The sequence below is a fragment of the Micropterus dolomieu genome, linkage group LG12, assembly GCF_021292245.1.
Source record: "Micropterus dolomieu isolate WLL.071019.BEF.003 ecotype Adirondacks linkage group LG12, ASM2129224v1, whole genome shotgun sequence".
Lineage (NCBI taxonomy): Eukaryota > Metazoa > Chordata > Actinopteri > Centrarchiformes > Centrarchidae > Micropterus > Micropterus dolomieu.
This window is the reverse complement of record NC_060161.1, coordinates 1840270-1868107: the sequence shown is the minus strand read 5'-3', so window position 1 is coordinate 1868107 and position 27838 is coordinate 1840270. Positions and strand designations below refer to the sequence as shown.

The following is a 27838-nucleotide window of genomic DNA, read 5'->3' as shown; positions in this document are numbered from 1 at the left end:
GTGATGGTCATACAATATGCTAAATCACTATAATCCCATACAATTTTACGATATGTGATGGGATTATACTGCTTTGATTGTAAACAACAGATTGCAAAGGGATTTAAATACCACCAGAACTGAAAGTTCTAAACTATAAAACTATAAATGAGTCAAATGCAAAAGATAAAAGAAAACCCTGTACCCTGAGTCTAAATATAAACCCCACATTTTGACAGCCAATTCAAGCTGACAGCAAACACACATTATATACAATACTATATAAGGAGACGAAAGCTTTATTGGTCTCTTGTTCTGACTTCAGATTTCTTCTGCGTTATATCATTGTAAATTGAATATCTTGCCCTAAGACATTTTGATTGGCACATTTCACTATTTTGTTGAATTTTTGCAACAATCCTAAGATTTGAATTCTAACATTTTGCCCCATGTCTGCATTTGTAAGAGGTTTTGAAAATGACAATGAAACACTTTAAAGTGTGAAAAACTGCCCCCACTCAGACTATGTTAACATAAGTGCATTGCAAAGACATACTGACCTTGTTCACCATTGGATTCCACTGCGCAAACACTTCTCTTACTGTAGGTAAGGACAAGTAATTAATCCATAATCCAGCACAGGCCATGATACATTATAGTTAAGCACAGTTAAGATTGGTCATGTCAGCAGATTTTTCCATAGTCAATTACAAACTGTACTACTTTAGAGGTATAGCAGTTTATTTAGCAACTCCAGGTATCCCAGAAATAAATTTTACATATTTTGATTAACTCATTTGAGTATCCACTTTTGGATATTATCTACTTGATTTAAAAGTTTTAAAGAGGCTTGTGTTCTCTGGCTCTGAAACAGAGGCTACCACTAGTTTTACTGTGTCTTCTTCATCAAGTGGCAGTGCAGTTGGATTAGCATTTAATTTGTGTCCCTGGCTGTTTGCCAGTGACATTATTGAAGATTCTGTGAAACCACCACAGTGTCTTGATGGCCGCTTTAACATGTGCTGCCATATATTTGTATGTCAGAAGTCAGAAAGAGGTGTGAAAACTCACAACATCCATTGAGTTTCCCCACAAGACAAACTGAAGGATCCCCCTACAGGCACATGACTATCTGTATGACTTTATGTGGTGTGTTTCTTTCTTATGATGCTATCACTTCCTTCAAGACACACTTGCAAACACATTCAGGCACATAAAGATAAAGTCACAATACAACAGATGAAACATGGTTTTACAACAAGCATCTTAAAGGCTGTTTTACACAGCGCTGTACACTGTTAAATTGATTTGAACCCAGGCTGGATTTACTGAGGCTCAGTCATTCAAACTGGCTTATTAAAATAATACTCAGAGTAAGCAGTCATGCGAAACGCAGAATATTATTAGTCTTTTGTCTTCTGTCTGTTTTTTCTCCACATCATTTCCTTGTGACTTGGATCTGTTTATTATTTAATTTTCTCTCTCTGCATTTGTCCCAACTTTCGCTTGCTTCACTTTTGTCCCTTACCCCGTAAAGCTGTGTCTTTTTAAAACAGAAAATATTATTAAAAGAGCAGAATATACAATAAAGACACAGGAGAGGCAGGATAACCATAGCAGAGTTTATTATATAGGACAGTATAATATAATTATAATTAATTATTCTGTAAATTACACATTTCGGGGTGTAATGGTGGTTACTTTGGATAAAAGTGTCAGCTAAATGAATAAATGTAATGTAAAAAAATAAGTCATTAAAAAAATATACATTTTACAAAATAGTCCTCAACAAAAACATAGAAGCTGTAGAAATACATTCATCACATGGAAATTAACAGTAATGCATCCTTAGAATAAATATGGAGACTATAATGTACTTCATTAAAAACAAAATATATTAATAAGTTAGAGCTATCTTTGGAAAGACACTTAAACAATACACAGTTTGTCATATAAACATACTTTTTATTGCCTTGCAGTGCTGACCAAGCTCCTGTTTATCCACATAAATACTAAATATTGTATTAAATACAGTTGAAGAGTTAATGTACAAAAACACATATCTCAGTGTTTAATTATTTTCTGAAATCATGTGTTTTGTACACTCAAGGGGTTATCAATCCAACTGGCATTTATTCATTTTATGAATGCTGTTTGTCTGTTGCAAAAGAACTCTTCAGTAAGTTTGGTCTTTGGTTTGAAAATCTATCTGTCTTCCGTCCTCTTTCCTCATCTGTTTTTTGATGCGGTGCAGTGGGCGGGGCAGAGGGAGTGAGCGACGGCTCCTGCGTTATGCCTCTGCTCTGATCCGTCTGGGACTCGGGCTTCTCGCTTGTAACTGCCTCATCTGCCGCTGCAGAGCTCTCTCTCCCTCTTCCCCGTCCCACTCTCATTATCTTTATCTGTACACACACCTCCACTCCCATTTTCCCCTTTTCCTAGTTTTCTGTATTCATTCTGCATCTTTACTTACTCCCCTCCCTGCTAACGGAGGTGGGCAAGCTTCCCAGTGCTGGTGCATCTAGCAGGTGCAGCCTCTTTCTCTCCTCCCTCCCTTCCTGTCTCTCTGTCTCTCTATTCCCTTGCTTTACCAGTGTGCACACACGCTCTGTCTGTGCCTGTGTTTTTTTTCCCCCTTCTCATTCGTTCTCCTTCTTTCAGCAGCGGCAGCTCAGGGAGGCAGCTGTATGTGCGTCTGCATCACAATTGCCACAGGTAAAGACAGCTGCATCATCGGATGTTGCTAACCCCATAGGGGGTTAGGGAGCTTTTGCTGCTGTGTGCAAGTTCTCAGCCCAGCGCGGGGCACACATTTCTAATCATCTCCAAGAAAGCTTCCTGGAGGGAAGGACGAGCAGAGGATCCCAGCAACCCGACCAACAAATCACAGACTGACTCGAAAGAGCACAGGCTTTCAGGGACTGAGGAAAAATCAGCGTTCAGAAAGAGAAAAGAGAGAATCAGTTGGATATTTTTAAGCATTGTGGTCTCCTGTTTGTGTTTTTTCCTCTTATCTTCTTATTTATCTTGCTTTTTGCTCTTTCTGTTTCAATCATTTTCATCCACTCCCTGCTTCTCATCCTCTTCGTCTCTCATTTTATCCCTCTGTGGCGGAATGTTCCCTGCAAATAGATGAGAAGAGGCTTTCAGAGTGCTTGCTGCAGTATTAACGGACAGTATACTGAGACAGCAGGGCGCTGAGCGGACAGCTTGGGGAAATCTGATCCACAGCCGGCTGGAGAAGGAGCGGGATCACGCGTTGCATTTATCCGCCCTGTGATACCACTGCGCGACAACACCCTTCATTCTTTTACCCCCCTCCCTCTCTCTGTCCTCATCCGAAGCTTTGCTTTATGACTGGATCTGGAAAATTAATTGGATTCTACTGCTTTATTTTTAGCCTCACTGGGATTAAAAACACACATAAAGGAAATAAAGTCGGGTTTGGACCAAAAAAGTGATAAATAAAAAATCCTCAAAAAAGGAGAGGCTGACTGAAAAGCAACGGGCAACAAAGATAGCAAATGATCTCAGAAGAGTGTTTGACAGACACATTAACGAGAACTATCTTTGCTCTCGCACTCTTTTGGTAACAGAAAGAGACAGATTTTGGGAGCTGAGGGACGCTGACTCGGCTAAAGCTGAACTCGACTAGACTCTGCTAAATAGGCTGCATTGGGAAACATCTTTCATTTGTTTGGTCCTGCACAGGGTGGGGAAGCAACAAGACCCAGCCTTCAAGTTTCAATCCCCTAATTAGACAATACTCTCCCATCGTGGATTGTACATGGTGGGGACCTACATGCACATTAAGTAGAAATAGCTGTGGATTTTTGCTGCAGTGGCATCAGAACACAGATGCCACACATGCACAGATGTAAAACAGTTCCTTCCCACCCATCTCTCTCTCCTGTCTCTCTCTTTGTCCCTCTCTCTTTTTCTCCCTGTTAGAAGCATCACTTCTTCTCCGGCTTGTGAACGTTCTTGAAGTTTACTGCTTCAGTTGGACATTGGGAGTTGGGCAGGACTAACCCGGACTAATCGGGCAATTATCTGTCTACGCCAGCTCTCCCATTTCTCACTGGGTGTTATTTCTGAGTGTGATTGTGTGTGTGTGTTTGTGATCGTGTGTCTGCATGTATCTCCTGCACCCCTCTCCTTCTCTCTATCCTTGGATTGCATATTTGTGTACATGTTATTGAGCATCTGATTCCCGTGGGGTCCTTTTGTATCCATTTCTTCATCGTTCCCTTTGTCCCTTCTCAATGTCCGGCATTGTTGGGAACATTTCTGCCATTTACAATCAATGCCTATCACAGGGTTAACCCTCAATGAGCCATAAAGGACGGCAGGGAAGGATGAGCGAGTGTTCTGGGGCAGCTGTTTCCGGGGCTGTGATCCTGGAGGAACCTGAGGCTTCAGGGACTTCAGGGGACCGCGGTGAGGGTCAGGCCCAGGATCAGGGTCCCCTTCGCTGTGCGGTTTGGCCTCGCCAGCAGACATGGCTGTGTGTGGTCCCCTTACTCATTGGTTTCATTGGCCTTGGATTGAGCCTGATGCTGCTGAAATGGATTGTTGTTGGTACAGTACGGGATTACGTGCCAACAGACCTGGTGGATGCCAATCGAATAGGTCAGGATCCCATCTTCCTCTCCAAACCAAGCGGGATTCCCAAAGGTCCTGATACTACAACCACCACAACGACGCCTACAGTTGATGGCGGGAACCCCACGTCTAGAACCGTAACTGTTGCGAAGGGTAGAACTCGTTCCACTGCTACAACCACTACTATAAACCCTAGAGGTGGTGGAGCATCGGGCAGCCAAGTGACCCCTCGGAATCCTGTAAATCGTAATGGACGTGTACCTTCGGGTTTTACTACGACCACTGCAGCGCTACGGACGACCTTCATAATTGGAGGTGCAACATCTAGCCCCTCACCGTCCAATCCAACTGTACTCCATGACTCTACGCAGATGTGGACCCCGGAGCATAGTACTACTGAGGCGGTCTCCACCACGCTCGCCACGCGTACACACAGCCACCGCAAAACACGTAAGTCACGTTTATCAACTTTATTTGGCATGAACATCAATGGAGGAGTACAACATCTTTGCTGGCGCTTTTTCATACTGGCTGTGGGTGAAACGTTTGTTCATTGGTTGGCTCTTTATCATCAAGAATGATATTTGAACTTTGATTTATTTCTGACAATGCTGACTTCTTTGAGACCTTTTGGCTTGAAACTGACATGTACTACCATCCTGTTTTAGATATTGTATTATTGACACTCTTGTCGGTTGAGAATTGATCAATTAATAGCATAGACTGCTACAGTAAGGCTATCTGAACTCTTGCAGGACTCAATAATCAATCTTTCTGCTGTGGATGGTTAAACTATTAACTATTATTTGCTGTATCATGTGCTTAAGGCATAGAAAGCAGTGCTGTGCAAGCTGTGAAGTCTAGAATGACTTTAAAACTGTGGTACAAACAGTGGGTTAAAACTTTAGTTTGAAAGGTATTTGGAAGAGTAAGTTATGTTAGGTTCACATAAAGTAGATCATTATCGGTACAAAGCATGAGTCATGTAATTTTTTATAGGTCCAATGTGCAATATGATTAGTGCAACGTGATTATTAAGGTGATATTATTTCTGTGATGAGGAAGAATAAGGCATAAGGAAGGTTTCGCTTGCATTTGTTTATATAATGTTAGTTTAAATCCTGTTTTGAGTACACATGGGCTGCAGTTATGCAATGTTGCAAACTAAAACTGACTTGGCTAAATAAAGGCAAGGTTAACCTGGAGTGAAGATTCCTTGGTTAAAATGCTCATGCACATGTCATATACACTTTTTGAACCATTTCAATAATGTATACTCATTGGTGACTGCATGCACTCATATGTACACTAAGTGGTGTTGTTTACTTGCTGAAACCTCCAAGCTTCAAAGTTTGAGGTGTTGTTTTCCTCCTGTAAACCTTCAAACGTTCTTGATGCTCATAACTGATTATTTGTTGCATCTGGTATGATCGCAAGTCACAGCAATGTATACTATTTCATCTGTTAATGGATGCGTATTCCTCTACTTCAGTTTTTGCCATTTCTGCCCTTGACTCAAGTCACGCTATGCACACTTGCTATTGATTAGTGCTACAGGGATTTTCTTGCAGCGATCAATGACACACATACACACACATCACATACACATAATTTATACACACAGCTTCGTCCATGATAAATCTCTCTGCTCTCAAAATGGTGTCACATTGTGGGCTGGACATCCCTCTGCTTGTGATGTCCATGTCTCTGATCCTGGTTTAGACGTTCACAGACAGTTTCAGAGTGACAAGAGTGGGTTATATTTTTAATAGAGTGACCTCACGCTCTTTCCCATATGTGGAGTGAAAATAAAGCCCAAAAGTAAGCAAGCACTTGATGAACAGCTGGTACAGGCATGTCACATACTGTCAATCTCTACTTACAGTTTAATGTAACATTGCACTGATATCACACTACTTAATTTCATGGTCAGGACTGATTAAATAGAATATATGCATAGGTTGTAAGTGAGCTAAAGGCTCTGTAATGGCATTGAAGCTCGAGTATTGTTGCCATGCTCTCATCATATAATCACTTGTAATGTATGATATACACATATATAAAATTTGGGATAAACTTAGTCATCCAATTCCACCTGCTGTGGCTTCTGTCTGCTTAAATGCAAAGGTGCAGCAACTTCTTTTGTGTCCATGATAATGAAAACGTCCCCAGATTACTCCAGAGACCAGGGAATGTCTCCGCCAATAATTAGAAACATAGGGGAAAAATGTGTATCATTTCATTACAAGGAGAAAAATGGGGGCCATTCATCATCATCCTTTCATTTATTAATTAACCATTAAAAAAGATTGTAATTTCTCCAGCCAGTGCTCATGAAAACCATTACGCCTTGTTGATAGATATCCACGGGAAATGTCACTCCTTTTACAGCTTCCCTAAGAAAGTTCTGCCACTACAGAATACGCAGACTCGTTCAATAATCTTAAACAGCCTTCACCCTCCCACCCTCTCTATTCTACCACCCACATGCTGCTTTGATGTAAAAAGGCCATCATTTTCACATTAACTATCCATTATGTGTGAATGTGTTATGTGGTATTACTGAATTGCCTGTGTTGGCTTGTGCTCAGAAAATTCAATTAATTGAAGTATAGTAGGCCAACTGTGTACTCTTATTGATGCTGTCCCTGTCTTTGTGGGTCTGAAAACAGACATAGATTTTATCTCACACTGGGTTATGGTGTTCTCTGGTTTGCTTCGACCTACAGAGTTGCGATGAGGGATGAGACACTGGTATTTTTTTCTAGTGTAAATTCTCATTTGAAAGCTATGTCCTCAGTGTTCTTTGAAAAATAGGAGGCTCCTAGATACTGATACTATAGGTTGTAATGGACATTAATTCTCATTATTTCATCTTAATTTCTGAGAAATTATGTTTGGTATAGCAAATGGCTGCAAATACTTTGATACCTATGACTACTTTTGTTGTTGTGGATAGGAAGTCAGTAATAGATGCAAATCTCAGCCGAGAGCAAAACAACACGTTATAGTAGCAGATGTCATCCAAATTTCATCCAGGATGCCAAAGTAAATTCATTTAAAGCTCTGTGTGTACTATATTATCTTGTCTCTAAACATAATCTTTATCTTTAACTTGCCATTAGCAGCACACTCAACTGAATTTTAAGCTTGGTGACTGGATGCTTCTTAATGAAATTGGGAGTTATCTGCCCTTATGTTTATGTCCACAGACCTGTACTTTTGACTTTTTATTAAAAAGCCACATATTTCCTAACACAGTTTATAATCTTTTGCACTGATAACTCACCCTCTTCATAGCCATCCAAGCCTTGGAAGTATTCCAACTGCTAGTCAACTGTTATTTTCTATGCAGAAAATAAACAGGGCTTTTATCTCCAGAAGCCCTTGGGCAGTGTAGCTTTGGTGGTATTTGGCGACAATCTATCTTGTCTAACTGTCAAAAAGTCAAGATCTGACAACTGTTAGGAAGATATAATAGTCGAGACATCTTACTTCTAGCAAATGTCACTTTCAAAGCATGATTGGCATATCTAAATCTGTTGGACCTTATTCTATTCCCGTGCTATTAGCTGAAGAATGAAGCAGAGACCCGGGAGAGATGCTACCATTAAGAGGAAGCCAAGTGACCTCTGCACTGCAGGGCAAAATGTCAAGATGCGTCAGCAATAATGTCACTTAGATAAAGTAACCTCAGATCTGTGCACTTATTCCAGACTACTTTTAAGATTACAGGTTGTGAGCAGTAATCCTTCACATAAACTGAAATAGTGTTACTTGTTTACTTGTTTGTAAAATGCTGCATGGGATTTATTACACAGAGAAGATCCATCAGATGTTGATATGTTGTTGCTATAACAAACAGAAAATCCAAACAGTCATTTAAATAGGGCATTAGGCAAAGGAATTATTAACGTTAGTAAAGACCAGATGAGTCTATGTAGTGATGAGTAAATCCCTAGAAAGGGATTCTTAATTAAAACAAGGTACTGAGGCGGTATTTGTTATTTATGGCCACAATAATAAAAAACTGAGATGGTCAGTGGATTCTGGTCTCTGATTGTAGATTATACTGCGATTGTCAGATCTGAACTTCAGAAAATGTTCTGCCGCAGTCTGAGGTCTTTGTCTCCATGATGAGCCACTCAGTGGGATTAGGTTTCATTCAGACAGTGGCCCTGAAACCTAAATCCAGATTAACAGCCCATCACTATGACTGTGGAAGCAACAGAATTACATTAGCCCACCTATCAGTCCCACACACTCTCCATGGGCTTACAAGCAGCCTGACTACTGAAGGATTGTTTTGATAGTCTGTGGCAGGATGTTTTTATGTTACCAGGTGATGCCTAAACCGTTATACTGACTATACTACTATACTGAGTGTTTAAATATGTAATTTCCAGCAAAACACGTTTTTGATTACATGAGTAAATCCATATTTGAACAACAAAAACTTAACATTTGATCAAACGTTTCTCAACACCGTTGGCAAAAATCTGTGCTTTGCCTCAGACAAAACCCTTTATGAGAAAGTTGTTCTTTATGATCAGCATACGACTAAAATCTGCTGAAAGCCATGACAATTTTGAGGCTGTTATCACTCTAAATTGGCTTGATTAAACAGACATGGGGCATCTGGAATGAAAAGTGCTGAGTATGTGTTGTTTTTTCCTGTGAATCTTAAGATGCCTTTTGAGGCCTTGATATGCATTATCAAACAAAGCCTTGTATATGACCCACTCTGACACGTTGGATGACATTTTCGTTCATTCCTAATATCAGAAGTCTGTCTCGTTCTCCTCCATCCAATCACTTTTGGTGGAAATTATTGGAATTACACCCATAATTGTTGATGAGAATCTGTCAGGTGCCTCTACATGTGTTTTGTTGGAAATGTGTCTTGAAAGTACATCTGTATATTCTTAATTTTGTCATTTCAGTTCAACTACCACACAGAAAATGCCCCCAAATTAACCAAAAATAACTTCCATCACCACTGGCCAATCCCGAGGGCATCAGTGTAAATGTTTGTGTTGCACTACTCATCTTACATGGAGAGATTTTAAACCAGATTCTAGGTTTTAAACACGACTGTAGAGCTCACAATCTTTACACTTGGATTAGTTCTGTGTGAGCTGTGTTTGCTTTTGGGGCCATATCACAGCTTGTGTTGCACAGAAAATGAATTTAAGGACTTGGCCTAATTACTTAAAGAAGGCCTATTTATTTTTTTCCTTTAGTTTATAATTATGCAATGCAGCAAAATAAACGTACCTATAAAGTGTACATACATAAGGAGAATAATAGCTCAGGGAAATGTCCGGCCCTGGTCTAGTGTGTCTATATGTATTCAATGTGTATGACCCAGCCGTGACCTCTTGTGTGAATGAGAACTGAAACCAGCACCATCTGTGAAGTCTGATTGCTTCCTTGCAGCTAAAAGAACTTTATAGGACAAAATTACAGCTTTTGGTGGAAGAAATATGTGGAAATGTGAAATGATAACTAAAGTATGACATATTTAAATTGTAGCACTTGATTTCCATATTGTGAATATTGTCTTGTCCTTTCATATTTCGAGATCGATCTGGGTTTTTTCACTCATCACAGTCTGTACTGTGGCTGCTTGAGAGGGCTATATGCTGGGTCTGTATCATTACATGATTATTTAATTCACATTAAGACATGATCATGAAAGAAGGCATGACTGTGTTGATCAGAGTCACTTAAATGTCCATCGTACAAGCCTTTTATTTATAAATATAACCAACAAGAGAAAAAAAGCATCTGTCTTCAGTTGATTTGTCTTTGTAATTTGGGAGGGGCAACTGCCCTGGGCCCAAGACCCACAGTGGCCCCACAAAGACCCACAAAGTCAGTGTGTACAGTATCAAGAAAAGTGTATTCTACATTAGTATTACCATCCATACATCCATCGTCAACTGCTTAGCCGACGTACAGGGTCACGGGGATTAATATTATCAATCTACAATTTTTTTATTGAGGTTTATTCTAGGCTTGCATGATGCACATTCCTAAATAAAGTTGTGATTGATCAATTTATGTTAAATTTGGACCCCTACCAGGATGATCAGTCCAAGATTAGAGCCTGATAAATATTTTAGAACATGCATCTTAATGACAATTGCCCATGCAATGCTTTCCTTGTGTTGCACTTCATTTCAGTTCCAAGACAATTTATAATTTATAGTTTATGCTAAAAGATAAACGCATTTTTTAGTCTTCAGTCAGTTTATCTCTGATGTAGTTGTTGAGACTGCTGTGCCTGACCACTAACTAAATGCATCTAAAACCTGTCATACCATACTGATTATAGTTTTAATTTAGCGGAGATGCTGTGCGATTAAATCTTAATGTCACTTTGATTCATGATGATGAAATGTCTTGCAGGGGGGAAAATGATGAAATATTAATGATGTGAAAGAGAAACATGTTCAATATGTAGAAGAAAGTGTTAATAATTGAAGATGGCCCTTTGACGAATTATCCCACACTTAGCAATTTCCCCGCACGTACATACATACTTACTTCAGTGAATGAAGGTGTTCAGGGTGCCTTTCTGAAAATTTTAAGAAGACTGATTTATGACTGCCAGGGTTGAAATTTTCCATCTGCTTCCCTTCTCTCACTTAGTCTCTCGTGCCCCCTGTCTTGCAGCCTTCTATTTCACAAAGCTCTCGCCAAATTCCAGCAGTCTCTTGCTTGGTCACTCTCTTTTTAACTTAGTTAACTATACTTCAACAATGTTCTCTTTGTTCTCTATGCCTCTGCCATTAGCTAAGGTTATGTCCATAGAGGCTTCTAAGCCCAGTTATTTTGCCCCGCTTGCACGCTTTGCTCGGGTCGACAACTTTGCTAACACAGGCAAACATCAAGCAAGTACAACAACACAAGACACAGCAAGCCAGCTAAATAGTTATTACTTAGTTATTACTAGTGCAACAACAAGAAGCCCAGTCCTGCATCCCTTCAGCTCTTTCAGCTCTTTTAGCTCACAGCAACAAGTAAAAGCCAATTCGATATTTACTCATCTGTTCTCTTGCTCGGCCACTCTCTTCCTCCACTAACATAATCTTTTCTCTTTTGCATCCCAATAGGTTTCCTGCCCAGGATTACAATGCTTGATTTCATAAAGCAGGATGTAAATTAAGCCTAAAACCTAATGTTTTGTTTCCAAATTTTATAATATACATCAGAGAGCATATAAGAAACACATATTGATTTTTGTGGCTTATTAAATAAGAGAGGTTTCCCTAGAGAGGCAATAATCCACACCCCCTTCTCCCACATCCCACCTTTGGCTCTTTCTCTTAATAAATCTGTCAGCAGGCCTACAGCAGCAAACCATTTAACACAGTAAGCAAATAAATATCAGACTTGTTATGAGTTCAACCATAGCCAACAGCTAGTGCTGGAACTTGTTTCTCTGTAGTTATTTCAGAAGAGAGGTATCCCAGCGTATATCGGACCCTTGACAGGTCGCCAGTCCATCGCAGTAATTTTACTAATAAAGGACAACAAAAACAAAATAACAGATTTGGTAACATACCAAAATTTGTCAATTGACATCTTTAGGACACATAAGCCAAGTGACACAGTTTGACCTCTCCCAGTTTTAACCTCAATGCACACAGAGCTAGTGGGGAACCCAACAATTCTGGCCTAGAGCAGTTCTAGTCTTAGATGGTTTCTTTCAGTGGCTGAGCTGTATAATTTAATTTTTTCCTCCTCGACCGTGGCATTCCTCTCTCTTTCCTCTCTCTGTCCTCGTGTCTCTCTTTGCATGTCTCTCAAGGTCAGCTTCTCTGATTCATGTTACCGGTACTCCTGCTGCTGATGTTGACTGGACTTGGTGGAGTGTCATTAAACTCTCAAAACTTATTTTTTCCAGAGAAGAACATTTGCATTTTTATCAATTCAAAAAATGAATAAAAGTGAAATGAATACTCCCTGTTAAATGATTGCAGTGGTTGCCTTCAAACCTGTTCATTCAGAATTCAAATGATCTTTTGTAGTTGTGAAAAGTTACATTACTATATAAAGTAATTTACATAATAATATAATGTCTATATGAATATATGATACTGGTTTTTCAGAGGGAAATATAGTCCTTTTTACCCTTGAAAATTTATTTCTCTTCACACTAAACCACCCAGTAAAATACAGAAAAGTTAAAATGTGAAAAACCTGAGATTACTGGTGGTAACACCTTGTAGGTTTTAAAAGTACAGGTACATGAGTTTCTTTTAAATTGAAATTAAAGTGTCACAATTACAGCAAAACACACAATGAGTACTTCAAATTGCAACAGAAGGAGTCCAACTTAAATGACTAAAGACCATCAACAAAGGCATCTTTACGTGAAATGCACACATGCACTGGTAAGTGCATAATGTTGTCTCCTGTGAATACCTTGTGCGCTAACACAATTTGAATCCCACAAGGGGAAGGTGGATTCTGCCAGAAACAATTAAAAACAACTATATAGGCCACTACAGAATGCAAATACATTAAATGCATTTACTGAAGAGAAGAAATGCTGGACATAAAAAAAGTATCAATATATGACTTTTTTTTTAGAATAATAATGTTAATTAAAGGATTTGTCCCACTGACTCTAGTGTTTTAAAACTACTGTTTGTGTAAATTGTCTTTTGAAATGAAGGCCTGACTAAAGAGCGCCTGAAGCTAATCTAATAAATCCATTTTCCTGGCCATTAATTTTGACATCAGTACCAGCAAGAGATCCTCCCTCTTGGTTAGTTAAAGAAAACGATTCTTTGTATGTGGGTGTGGAGGCGTCTGTTGGCACATTTTTCATGCACATTATATGAGCCACCTCAGCCATCCTCTGCCCTATAAGAGATATTGATCCCAGTGTGATTGTGGTCTTTTGCCACTCAGCAGTTTAGCAGGCGGCCCTGCAAGCAAGCAGGCCTGCATATGGGCGTGGGTTCTGATTATCCCGAGCTCGCTGCATTTTGCTGCCGTTATTTTTAGCTTCAAAGATTGTTGCCAGCTTCTCTCTGGGAGGCTGTGTGGAGCTGGCTTTTCTGGTGGAGGCCTTGGAGCTGACAGTGCTGGAGGAAATGGAACAAAGAAGCACAGAGAAGACAGTTGAGACGGTAACTTCAGTGTCAGTGGAATACTGGAAACATTAGAGTTAGGGAGGATTTAGGGTATTAAGCTCAGTCAAAAATATTTTCCTGTGTTGTGTTTGTTTATTTTGGGATGCTGCCATTGCACTGTATCTTATTATGCTAAGTAACAGCAATTGGAGGCCTCAATGACGTGAGTTTAAAGATGTAGGAGGCTATTTTCCAGGAAATCAGAGCCGTTGTACCGCACATTACTTATTATGTTACCACACAGGAGGGTTCCAGAAGAAACAGGAAGCTTTCCAGAAGGTCACTCTAACCTTGATGTAAAACACACCTCAATCACTCACACATACATGCACACATGAATGCATAGAAACTGCTAAGCTTGATGTCATATGCTAGACGCTGGTCCTCTCAGCTCTGTCCTTGGGGCAGATGGTTACATCATTTCTCTTTTGGAGCCTAACATCAAGCATGTGTTTGTGCGTGTGTGTCTAGACAGTATCAGTATTCACTATTCTGTCAACATGTTTCACCATATCACTCTATTCTTGCCATGTTTTATTGCCTCCCTTTTATGTCTTTTTTTCTCCTGCAAATATATATAATATGTATATTTTCATCATTTATCAATAATGTTCTGGACATATCAATTACTCTTTTGATCTATAAAATGGCAGATGATGCAAATAATCTCAGAGCCCATGGTCCAACAGACAGTTCACAATTCAGTTATACAACCTAAAAAGTAACGTGAAACAGAAAAACAGGGAACCCCCTCAAGCTCGAACTAGCAAATATTTGGCATCTTCCTGTGACAAAAAACATCAATGTTTTTTTTTTTTTTTTAACAAATCATTGAAGATACGTTTTCTGTCAATGAGATAATCATCTCATCACTAATGTTCTTTGCTTGTTCTTACCTGTTCACTCCTGCTGTGTCTCTTGCCTTTTCTCTCTGACATCGAGATTGTACTGACAGCTGTCTTGGAGAGACTTTCTGTGACAAGCCTGGCGAACTGGTGGGTTGTCTGTCTGTGTTTATGAAAGAGATACAGATCTACTGATGACAGGTGGACTCCCTAGCTTTTTCTTTACTGGCTAAATGACTCAGAATTAGAAGGTAAATATAAGAAAGTACTGATTCTAAAGTACTGTAGAACCATCCTATAAGCAATGCAGGAGGACAAGGAGTAGAAAGAGAGAGGAAGATGGAAATGTGAGGTTTGAGTAAAGAGCAAAATGTGAGAAAGAAGTGATCAAGCAACAGTCAGATGTCTCTTCATTCTCCCTCCGTCTTCTCCTCTCTGCCCACTCAGTTCATTTATATTTACATTAAACCCAGCTGGAGTTGATTTGGTGTCGAGTGATGAATTGTGAGGTTCTGATGCTGTTTATAGAAATGGGCTCAGGCGGTTAGCAGTGTCAGCTGTTTGCAAGGAGCCGAGCGTAGTCTGATACAATATGGTTTGCTCACTAGAAACTAAATTGCTAGCTGCAGCGTTGGCACATGTATTTATGGGATATGAGGGTTTAATGTCTGCTGCTTGTCACAGTAACTAGCTAGTTACTGAGTTAGCACATCCAATTAGTCTGACAATGTAACAGAATGTCCTGCAGTCGTTTAGCTAAAGAAGGAAGTCATTTTTATGCCCTCTGACTTTATTCAGACAGGAGTAGTTCATTGAACATCTGAGCTTCTCATATTGGAATTCATGTAATAAAAAAATCAATACTATATTCAGTCAATACTATTTTATTTTCACAGAGTTGGTGTGTAAAAGCCAGACGTGGATGATCCAGGCAGAATTAATATCACTGTGACACAAAAATTATCCAACCTAACCAAGGCTGTCAGAAAAGACCTTTTGTGTGTAATACCAGATGGCCATTCATGCTAGAAAAAAATCTCTGTGATCTGCCTCGAATCACTGCCTAGAAAAATGTAACACATTTGGTTGTTAGCAGGTATAGATTACTGTGAGGATCAGCACAGACAACAGACCTGCAGCTAAAAACAACCCAAGTCTGGTAGAGAACACATTCCGTAGGGGAGTGGTCCTTCTCCGGTACTCAGGTTTTCCTCACAGATTCAGCCATTATTGAGCAGTCAGCTTGCAAAGTAGTTAGATAAACAGTAGCTGTCCGTGTAAAATGAGCCCAGCCTAGGTGTAGTACACTCTATGGCATAGAAAAACAGTAGTTTGCATCAAGTAAATAAAGACAAAGAACTGTGGAAGATGCCATGTGACAGTGATGTAGAGAATGTGTTAATAAAAGGAAACAATAGGAACTGAGAGGCAAGTAAACCTAACAAGTCACCATTCTTTTTCTAGATCTTGGGTTGCTGGAAACCGACACATGTCCCAGCATGGACTTGACGAGAGGCGCATGAAAACACATTCAGACTCAGATTAACACATCAGGCAGTTTAGAGTTTCCAGTTCAGCTAATCTGCATGTGTTTATAATGTGGGAGGAAAGAAGGGCACCCATAGAAAACCCACAAACAAACAAATCCACACAGAAAGGAGCTAAAGTAGACATGTTTGGTTCATTTCAAACTCAGGATCACTGCTGAATCAGCAGTGCAAACAGCAGTTCAGTTAGACATACTAATGTCAAGGAAGGTATCATTTGTTACACCAACTCTATCACCAAACACAATGCTGACAGTGGACAGTTTATATATATATATATATATATATATATATATAACTATACTATTGACACCATGTGTACATGGTCACTAGTGTACTGATCTGGTATGTTAAAGGTTAGGGAATGATTGTGGAAACCACATCAAACCGCATTAATTATCTGGAACTCTGGTCTGAAAGTCAGATGTGTTGTTTTTTCATCCACCACCCTGCCTCACAATGTATGACAAACTGCTTGAACTGGCACTACATGTTTTTCTGGAAGTAAATCGTGCAATGCATAATCATCCAACCTGTTGGTGTTGAGATGCATGTCATCAAGGATGATGCTGCTCAATGCAAGTCGACAAAAAGCAGAATTTATACCACAACCCTCTGATCAGCACATCCTTGCTACCTTACTTTGACAACTTCCTCTGTCTGTATAGTGCATGAACCGTGTATGCTATGGACATGAAATGTACAAGTGTGTGGTGCCTTTCAGGTTATAAGGCTGCTCTGTACCTGTACAAGTATGACAGCTACAGCATGAGCAACTGTGAGCGACACGTGAATGAAACAGCTAATGACTTGGGGGAATGTCTGAAATGATTCTGTGCTCCAATGGTTAGCTGCAAAATTATGTAACTTTTTCATCATTATTATTAATTGTGGGTTTTTTGTTAAAAAATATTACAGTTTTTATCTTGTTAGAAGCCAATTGTGGCATCTAGTTCAGATGTGCTTCATTACTGTGGAGATGAACACATCAGACTCATGAGCTGTCAGCACTCCATCCGCCACTTGTCAGCAGTGACTGATGTCCAACGCCCGCTCTCGCTCTCCGGCTCTCTCTGTTTCACAAACACACACTAACTGCAACACATGCAAACCACTTGCATACGCACACTCGTACACACTCCCTCCCACACTCAGACAGCTGGGCGACACTCTCCTGGCTCGGTGCCCTGAGAGAAACACACAGGAAGATGGACAGGCAGGAGCTGTCAGTGAGGACGCAGGGACACAAAGTTGGCTTCTCACTTCAAATAATGAACCACATGTGAAGCGTCAGCACAGCTCCAATTAGATCGGATGAAAATTATCTCAGCGCAAGTCACTCATTCTAATCAGGATGTGAACTGCAGGTGGGGCTAGAGAGGATGGTTAATACAGTAAACTGAAACCATTTAATAGCTCCTTAACTTTTTTTCATCTTGTAATGACTGTGACTAGACCAAACCGGTTGATTTTTTTCTTAGTAAACACTGGGGAGCTGTAATATGGATGTTCAATTACAGGACAAATGACAATCTGGGATATTTCCATTTGAATGCCTTTGTGTTTTGTTGACAAATGAAAGACTTCTGCGGTTTTCCTACACAGGCCTTGGTGTGTAAATTGAAAACAAAGACAGTGGTGTGGACCTTGTCACACAACATTGTTCCAGCCAATCTGCAACAGTGATGAAGGGAGGGGGGCAGTGGGAGAGTTCTATACACCGGCGTATTCATACGTGCTGGACTCCAGGCACTGTGAAGAAGAAGAGTGGCTGAGAAACAGCCAAAGAGGAAAATATCATAGTATAGACAGGAGACAGAAGAGTATAAACAGAGAAAAAAGTTATATGACCATGTCAAGGCGAAGACGATTAAACCCTGGAGAAACCTCAGAGATTAGAAATTTGGAGAGCGGAGCTTCTGAGGTACGTAAATTCAAATATCAACAATCCTGCTGCAGAATTACTCACTCTCCCTTTAACTGGGAGCATGTGGGTGCAATAACAAAATGTTTCAGTGTATCTTTACATCCCTGTGCTTTTGCACCAAATCTGTGTCTGCATTGAGGTGACACTGAATTATTGCAAATATTTCTCATTTCTCACTCCTCTGCCCTACTTTGTTGAATGCTACTGTGACTTTTTACTGTGACTATTAATTTTTAATTTGACTGTAGTATGACACAAGACTGTGTTATGGCAGGCTGGTGGAAAACATCTTTGGTGAGTGCAATGGATTTGGACACGTTAAATAATGTCTAAAGAGAAAGATTAGTTCAACTAGCCGTTCTGTCTTTAGGTGTGCACTTGTTTAATGCTAGATGTCCGTATATAGAACGTGTTCAAAACCAGCTAAATCTACATGACATAACTTTGATGTTGTTTGGCCAGTATACCTAATAGACTAATGGTACTGTACAACTGGAGAGATTGTTGATATTGCACAAGAATTTAACATCTCTCATGTTGACTGTGACGGAGGGGTGTAGTTACCCCACCCGGATCTACAGGGTACCAAACACGCAACTTGACCCCAATGCTAAAGAGCCAGGCTTGCTGGTATGGCAGTCAAAACGCATATTCAAACACTGTGACGGTTGTCCGTCACACTGCCCTCCCCTTCGGGAGTGCTTCACCCATCTCTGGGTCCTTCACACACAAAGACACAGACACGGGTCCACCAACCCTGGGGGTCCCTCGTACAGTTCACACACTAGGTATGCCTCCGACAATCTCACGGCAAGCCATCCCATCACTGCTACCATATGTGACGGAGGGGCAAGAGCAGTCACCAAACCCGGAATTGAACCCGGAATTGAACCCGGGTCTACAGTGCATACTCAACCATAGTGACGGTGGTCTGTCACTTTGACCTTCTACAAATTGCAAAAAGTATTACCAGGACCATAAACATAAATGTCATTTCCTGATTTCCCAAACAATATGAATGGAAAGAGAAAGAAAATATAAAAAATACGATAGAGTTTCAGGTAATTAAGTAAAGTCTTTTTGTAGAAGTCAAACTCTACCTTTTATTTTATATTTACTAGGATGGTAGAATATGTAAAGCCTTAAATTAATATTAAGGCTATACTATTGTTAATAGTTTGATTCTGATTCTAATTCTAATTATTAAAATTAATATAATTCATTATAATTTTTAAAATGTTTGTACTATTTAAAATACAATACAATACAAAATCAGTGATTCACCTAAATGCTTCAGATTACAATCATCACTTCTTTAGTCTTATCTTAATTATAATTTTCTGTCTCCCTCAACCACTCTGTCTTTCTCTTTCTGTCTCTGAAACATGTAAGAGAGGGAGGTTCAACCGTGAATGACCTACATGAAAGGAAGCTGAGTTTTGTGTCATCTCATTTCTGTCATCCCTGTTAATGCTTTGGCAGGTCGCGTCACTGTAGTGCTACTGCATAGTATGTGCTCTCCTATATATTATATTTTTATGTGAAGATACTGTAAATTGAATAAACCTACTCATACACAATGTTAAATTCTACACTAACACCAAAACATTAATAATAAATATCTCACTTCTCACTTCACTACATTGTCACACAATAGGCCTTTAAGTTGATGTCACTATGAGAGGAGCTACAATGAAATTGGTGACTACCCCAGTGCCGCCACAATTAACCATCTGGTTAATCGTAAATCAGTCTTTAAACTCGAAGAAATAACGATTTCATACATATCGTGATATGTTTATTGTGATATCATTTTTCGTCATATCGTCCAGCCGTATATAAGATCCTATGTTTTCAGTGATATATTACATACATAATACATAATGAACCATTATGTTTTTATTACCTTCGTATGAGTCATTCCTATCTGCATAACCACGGTTCCCCCCTTCCATGGACGTGGCCGTGTTGCGCCATCATGTTTCTACAGCAGCTGAAAATGGACCAACAGTGCTACAGTGTCATTACATTCTTCTTCTTCTTCTTCTTTTAGAATTTAGGCAAAGACGAAGAAGAAGTAATAAAATACAGCAGGGGTCGGCAAATAAGTTTTGCATCAAAGCAATTTTTTCAACCATTAGATGGTGGTGGACAATATAAGTACTGGTACTTTGCGGAGGCGGGGCTTGCAGTGAATTTCTGAATAGGCAAGTAGAGGCTACTGGCTTTATATAGAAAATGACGGGTGTTATGACTGCTCCTCTCTTTTCCACTGTTGTTTGCAAACCAATAATTCACAGTCCATAGTCAAATAGCACATCTCTCCGAGAACATACCTCAGCAGTAAATGCATTGCTCGGAAATAGCAGCCAGCTTACAGTAGTGTGTTTACAGCGAACAGCTGATGGAGTTATGCTAAATACTGGGTCCAGAGTTGTTGTTTTAAGTTGTCAGAAAGTTTTTACACAGAGCCCAAATCGGTCTTTCAAGCACATTTATATTCCGCCATCACTTTTTGTAAAACTGTCAGTATTTGAAATCTACACAGTTGATCAGAACTTCTCAGTATAATAAATATATATATAAAAAGAAATAGAAAACTTTCTGTTGCTGGCCTCTGTTCGGCGTGTGCAATGACAATTCTCTCTGACCAATCAGCAGTCTGCTGCTTCACGTCACATTTTAGTATTGCCTCAGCTTGGAACCTCGACAGACGAAAAAAAGTACCTGGAAGCAGGTACAGGTACAACTTTTGCACAATGCAAACCAAAAAAATGCCAGTAGAGTACCATGCAGTGGAAAAGGGGATATATTAGGCTCTGTCACTTTAAGTGGGTAACCTCTGACCCTGAGGTGTGACAGACTATGCTGTTTTTTTCAAGAGAGGCCTCCGATTCGTCCATGTAGATGGTTGTCACGTTTCTAAAACTTTGATTGATTATGGGGCGGGACTAACAGGCAGAGCAGATCAGAGTTACCCCGGTCAGCCTACTGCAACAGGTGTGTGTGTGTTTTCTCTGTAGGTAGCAACCAGTTGCAGAAGAAAGAAAAGTGTGTTGCTTGGCTAGTTTATCAGTTTGTCGCACTGCTTCACAATTTTGTGTATTGTACTGTGTGTTGAGACTATACTAGTCTGCAGATAGCTACAGGTTAGCACCATCGCTAACAGCAAGGTAAGGTCCAACGGACACTGGAGCCACTGACAGGGCCGTGTCACAGGAAACGCTCCTCTGGCCTCGAGGGAGACCAGCCTGTGCCTGTCTTGAACTTAATCTTACTGAGAGGATTGCAAAACATGACAACAGCGGAAGTCATCTGGAAGATGCTGTGAAACTGAGCTTAATGTAACTTGCCCAACGGGCGCACCGTTGAGCAGCGTAACAAACAGGTGGTGGAAAACAGCTACTAGCTCAGTGACAGTCAGATCATAAGGTTTATTAAACTCCATAGAAAATGTGCAACAGCACCGCGGGGCCGCAACAAATCGGCAGACTCTGAAAAACTTTGAGGTCATCCAGAAGTTTGCCCAGAGGAAAAAACGCCATGAGGCCTCACCTGTGGTGAGTCAAAGCATCTTTTATCATCCTGGCTCTGCTACTGGCCTGTGCATGGGCCAAATTGTTGTGCTGGATCGATTAATACTAGGCTGTGGATGGTGATAAGTTTCTGTGTGTCCATGTTTATCTACAACCGTTGTTGTCATGATATTGTTGTCATATAGCGGCTTTCATTCTGCTTTATCTGGGATTATTACGCCAACATGCGGGCTTGCTATTTATTGGCGGACAGTATTTCCTTTTGATTGCAGAATATCTGTGGAAAGCGGGGATAGAAAGGGTCTGGGTCCCTTCAGTGGTGTTGAGCTCAGTGCTGTTTGCTTATGGCCCTGTAGGCTCATTTGGTTGCTTGGTTGTGTCGGCCTAAATACTGCATTCTTAATTTAGGATTGTGACAGTGGTACTGTAACTTGTGTAAATGCACTCCTCTTTCTTTCTTTCTTGAGCATGTGTACTGTTTTCACAGTAGCAAGAGAGAGTATTGTAGTTTCACTGGTATCTATGTTTTAAAATAGTTGGTGCCCAACCATTTTTACATATAAATACAACACTGGTCAAATGTGTGGTTAAAAAGTGGGATATTTCAAGAATTAATATCGTAGTTGTTTGTAACAAGAATAACACCAAACTAATGAAATAAATAATTGCGCAACTCGATACAGACACATATTGCATATTTCAGCTAAATCTATTTTTATGGAACTCAAAATGTTTGCTGAACTGGTATTGGTCTATGGACATAAGACAATTATTAACTAGTATCTCAGTCTGTGAATCCTTAACTCATATTTTTATAGTTTTCAACTAGTATATATACTAGGGCTGCAACTAACGACTATTTTGATCTATCAATTACTGAAACGAATAATCGACTGTTCGGATTATGAATCACAAAATGACACAATGCCTCTCATTTAGCTATAAGTCTTTAAATTAAACCTGAGGTTGTTTTAGGCATGTGCTAATTAACAGTCAATACAATAAAATAAATATTGCTTTCAAAAATGCATCTTTTAATGAACGTTTCTGCTGCAGCAACAGAAAGTTCCACTGAAATCACGTTCTGTTCCGTTCACGTTCTAAGCAGCTGTGATCTGCTGTATAGTGACGGAGCAGCTTTCACGCCAGTACTGCAACACACCGGGACAATAATGTCATGCATTACATTTGCCGAATTTACAAGAGGGGATCAATAAAAAATTTTTTGTAGTAGACAGCGTTTTACAACATTTATTGAGTTTCCCCTAACTCAACAACTCACAAAACTACATGATGTTTTTAAGGGAGTTTGGGGTGGATTAGCCGCCGCCTCACACACAGACAGGAGAACTGTTTTCTCTTCTTTAGAAAGTATGAAATTGTCCGGTGTTGTCTTATCTTGTACACTTGGCAGCCACACGTTCTCCAGCTGGGAACGTCACCAAGAGCGATGCATCGTTTATGATTGTAAAGTCAGGGCACATCTGGAATGTGAACGCGGCCGTTGTGTTTCATAATTATGTGCTACTCTCAGCACCATTACTGTAACAATCAAATTGACTGTATAACTTGTTGTTGAACTGTATAGAAAACGTTTTAGCTCATAACGTGAAGTAACACGGCTTTAAAGTGAAGCTAGCTCGCTAACTAGCTTACCGAGACGAGTCTTAGTCATCCACAGAGACACAACGTTACGCGCCTCCTCTTCAGATGCGCCGGTGTTTCCAGGAGAGCTCAGCTTTTCTACAGTTCATAACCTTTCTGGTTGAGTGAAGAGTGAAATGCTGCCACACTCTGGAGGTTTTAGGTTGTGAAGGTGTTACTACAGCTCTGATGTTGTTTTAATAACTTGAATGTTCACATCACTTTACTCGGTTAAGCTGACGGTGTCGCTAAGGCCCGATGACTTCATGAACGACAAATTTAATAATCGATTCGTTCATGACGTCATCGATTTTTGTCAACTACGTTGATTAGTTGCTGGAGGTGCCACTGTATGTCACTCATGGTAATGCCAGCACCATGCATGGTAGCTTTCTGCAAGCTGTGTGTGTTTGTGTGTGTAGTTGTGCGTGTCGCTTTGTCACGTCCTTCAGCGTATGGTACCAACACACGGCAGCCTTTAGTGTTTTAGTTCAATGCACTGGGGGAAGCCCTTTAGCATCATTGTTGAATGTTAAAAGTTAGTCTGAATATAAATACAATTGCTGTGTCTTTTGTCTCTTTGTCTCTCTGAATTGTGCGTGTATATGTGGGATCGCATGTGTGGCTTTGTGCCAGCAATGTTACATCTCATCCCAAATAAGCTGCACGTAAAGCAAATGAAACGTCATCCGGTATGAGTATCAGACCGTTGAGGTTTGGTCCAGTATAATGGTCTTAAAACGCATACCAGCTCACTTATACAGACGTCATATAGATGTCACACTGCACAGAGAGACCATTAACCTCTTAAACAGGGCTTCATTGGGATTAATGTGACTTCACTACACATCTATCTCTTGCCCCTCCTCGACCTTGCTCTTAGTAACAACAAAACTCCCCATTAAGCCTCCCTCTCAGTTGTTTAATCACAAGAAGTATGTTACAAAGTTTGTTCCCTGTCATGAAAGGCTTTCCACTACCTCAGCAGTGACACTTAATTTGCTTCACCTACATACATGTTGTACCTTTTTATGTTTTAAGTAATAATCCAAAGGAAAAAAATGCCAGATTTTCACGCAGGACAATCTGAATGGAACACTTATATAAAATATTCAAAACTTTATTAGTCTAGTCGGTTTGTCACTTGACTGAGTCCTTTGAGCCTCTTCTTATTCCTCACACACCCTTTGCAAGCATTGTAGTCTCACTTATACTCAACACACTCATCATATTGTCATTCATGTTAAGTGATTGCTGAATTTTACAATTCTAAGTGAAATATCAAAGGTACAGTGCAATTTCTGTACTTGTCATAAAACAAATGGATTGTTGCCATTTCATTGCAACTATGCATGCAATTTGAAGCAACAGGCTTATTGGCATAGATGTGAGATTCAGAATCACATGAACCTGATTGTTACTGTTCAGGGTAATGGCTTTAATTGCCTTCTATTCGATTATGTGAATGGCACATTCACAAGTCATGATGTGTTGTCTTTATAATCCCTACAACCATTTAATATTGAAATATGAAACCAAACTTATGTTATGTTTACAACCATAATACATGACCTTAACTTTAAAAAGATTTACAGTTGCACAAATATAGCAATTGAGCTCAGTGAAAAGCCAATGAATATACAGTACATGCATGTAGTATCTATATGAACATTCTTTGAGAGACGTTTTCCACCAAATCCAGTTGTATAACCATTTGCTTTATAACACCTTTTTATGTTATTATTGTGCACTGTCCTAAATAAATTTACCAATACATTATTTCAAGTTTCTCACCGGGCACATATAGCAAAAAGTTCTTCAGGCTTCTGCTCTGAGAATTTCAAACGAAGTATGTCATTTTTCTAGAATAAAAAGAGCATTGGGCATTGCCAAAATAAAATTCCTAATTATACTTAAAAGAATCACATGTCGAAATATGCTTTGAAGCAGAGTAAAAGAGATGTTTGGGCAAACAACAAAGTCAGTTTCTGTGTCCAGTGTTATTTATAATTGGATGCCAGTCTAGATGTTTGTAGTAGTATTTGGAAGTATGTACTATGTAGTGTGTAGAACATACTAACAGTACTATCTTCTGTTTATGATGAAAATCTGTCCCTGGATTTACTTCTGTCTTTCTTTCATTCCCTCCATCCAGCCATCAGTCCTTCTCTCTCTCTGCCATTAGAAACAAGGGCAAATGCCATCTTGTTCAGGAACTTTCTCTCACACTCATTAGTGCAAGATACCCTCTGGCAACCAATATCCATACACACATTAACCTTTACAGAAATGCTTTTTTTCACCTCCCCTCATTTTCTCTCTTTCTTGTGTTGGAGTTAATTTGCTGGATCACCCCCATTTTTGGGCAGCTGCAGTGTTGACGAATGTGTAAGCAGGAAAGAGAAATGCATTTTATTCAAAACTCTGTAGCCCTGCAATAATAAACAAAGAAGTTACTGTAGGCTATTAGAGAAGGTTTTCTGCGTGTGAAAATGAATGAAATGAAGCAAGAGAAAGTTAAACAGTGTTTGTATATTTATTATATATATTATGCTTTCATCCTTTCAGTTTTGGGCTCCAGCTTGCGGGGCATGTCGACAGGTCCTCTCTAAACCAGCTAATATTTGTTTTTCATCCCTGCAGCATGCATTGGCACCTTATTGGTTGTATATTTTACATTCTCTGCTGCTTTTAACTAGAGCATAACAGACTTCATCCCAGCCTAACGTCTCTGACTACATTTACTACTCAGCAGTCAAGGACTCAGCTCTCATTAACAGGTGTGTCCAATGCATAAAAATAGCAACACAGGCAACCCTGTACACTTCTTTGTTTATTGTTTTAAAAGCCTTTGGATTCACTTGCAAAAAGGGACGACCCTTGGTTAGATGTCTACCGTTTTTAAGCCCCAGATGGATTATAAGCAGCATGAGTCCTGCTGAAGTCACGATCCTGTGACAGCCGGGAAGAGAGGCTCATTGAAGTTAAGTCTTAGAAATGTAAAAGGTTTACAAGATGAATTAAATATATACTTAGCGGGCTGTCTCCCTGACTCTGTCTGTTGTAGCAAAAGAGTCACCTGCAGGCTGCACAAGTAAAGTGTGTTAAATCCCTGTGGAAGAATTCAGTCTTGTCTACAAATTTTCTCAAAAAACACAAACCTGGAGCGAAGCAATTGACTTAATTAATGAGGTTGCTGTCATTGATGCATAAATTGATGCAGAGCAGTTAAGAAGAGATTTCTGTCTCACTAGAATGAATCTAGTTTCAAATGTAAAAAAGAAACATTTTTTGATTTGGTCCAGCTGTGATATGCACAAGCATGAGTGTCATTCTTTGCTTTTGCACAGTAGACCTATCATAATTTCATACGGCAATCATAATGACAGCTAAGCTCCACCCCTGGAGGAGATAAATGTGCCTCAATTTCAAAGTGATTGTTTATACCGGTTGTGTTTTATTGAGGCAATGATTGAACAGGACCAATTAACAACCTGCCTCGACAAATCCCTTCAAGATATGTCGGAAGCAATTTAGCAAAGGACTTGCAGTGTCAAAAATACTATAGTATGTACAACCTATTTACAAGAGTAAATTGTCAACTTGCCTGAAGGAATTAGGATTTAATTACAACAACAGGTTGTGTGCATGCTAGCTGACTTTAAATTTAAGAGTGAAGAATGTGAAGGATGTTTGTGGAGTACTTAAGAGATGATTTTCTTTCAGCATATCTCGCTAATGCAGTGCTGTGTGTTCCTGTCACCATGAGCAGCTCTGTTTCTTCAGGTGCTGTCACTGTTGGGCGTTTGGCACATATTTCAACCAGCTTCATGCTCAGTCTTTGCAGCTTATTTTACTTCTGTTTGACTGTCTGTCTCTCTTTAAGCCTTTGAATTTGTCTGTTTTTGATTGTTTTTCAACCCATTTGCATACTGGTTGGGTCTTTGCTAAGCACACTTCATTGTGAGTTTAAGTTAGGATATGTATGCCATTATTTGGCAAGTGAATGGCACTATAGATATTCTAAGACACTTTTTATGAAAATAAAGAAGATGGTTGTTTGCCTGTATGTCCAAATGTTACTAATACACAATAAAGGTCATTTCATATCCCAATAACGATATATATCCCGATATAGAACATATTTTGTAAATTCAATAAAACATCATAATGTTTGACTTTTCAACAGTAACTCATGAAATTTCTCAGGATCAAAAAGGTGGGCTAACTTTTCTGGAGAATTCCAATAATATGACAAATACCATGATATAGAGCAGGGGTCGGCAAGCTTGTGATGAGTGCCAATATACAAGGATGAAGACATCCATTATGCCAACAGTGTTTGTTAATGCTCATGTCATTTATTTTTAATTTATGCACTGATAGTTAGTCAGATTTCAGTTGAAGTTTGACCTTGTTAATAATAATAAAAGACATATATTAAATAGAGTTGTCAAGCGATTAAAAAAATTAATCTAATTAATTACAAGTTTTGTACCTTGTTTGTAGTTTTGTAATTAATTAATACAATGAATCGAAATTAATCACATATCTATTTGCCGTGATAAGCATTTGAAAAGCTTGTTTAGCTAAACATCTTTAT

At 39.5% G+C, this 27838-nt stretch overlaps 1 protein-coding gene across 1 annotated transcript in view; it reads left to right on the top strand.

The window, feature by feature from the left end:
- Positions 1-4337: 4337 nt before the first annotated feature.
- Positions 4338-27838, top strand: part of LOC123980620 (pro-neuregulin-3, membrane-bound isoform) — a 358599-nt gene continuing 335098 nt past the window's right edge. The window contains exons 1-2 of the mRNA XM_046065115.1: positions 4338-5034; positions 6429-6431. Of these exons, the coding sequence (XP_045921071.1) occupies positions 4338-5034; positions 6429-6431 (700 nt within the window). The remainder of the gene's footprint in view (positions 5035-6428; positions 6432-27838) is intronic.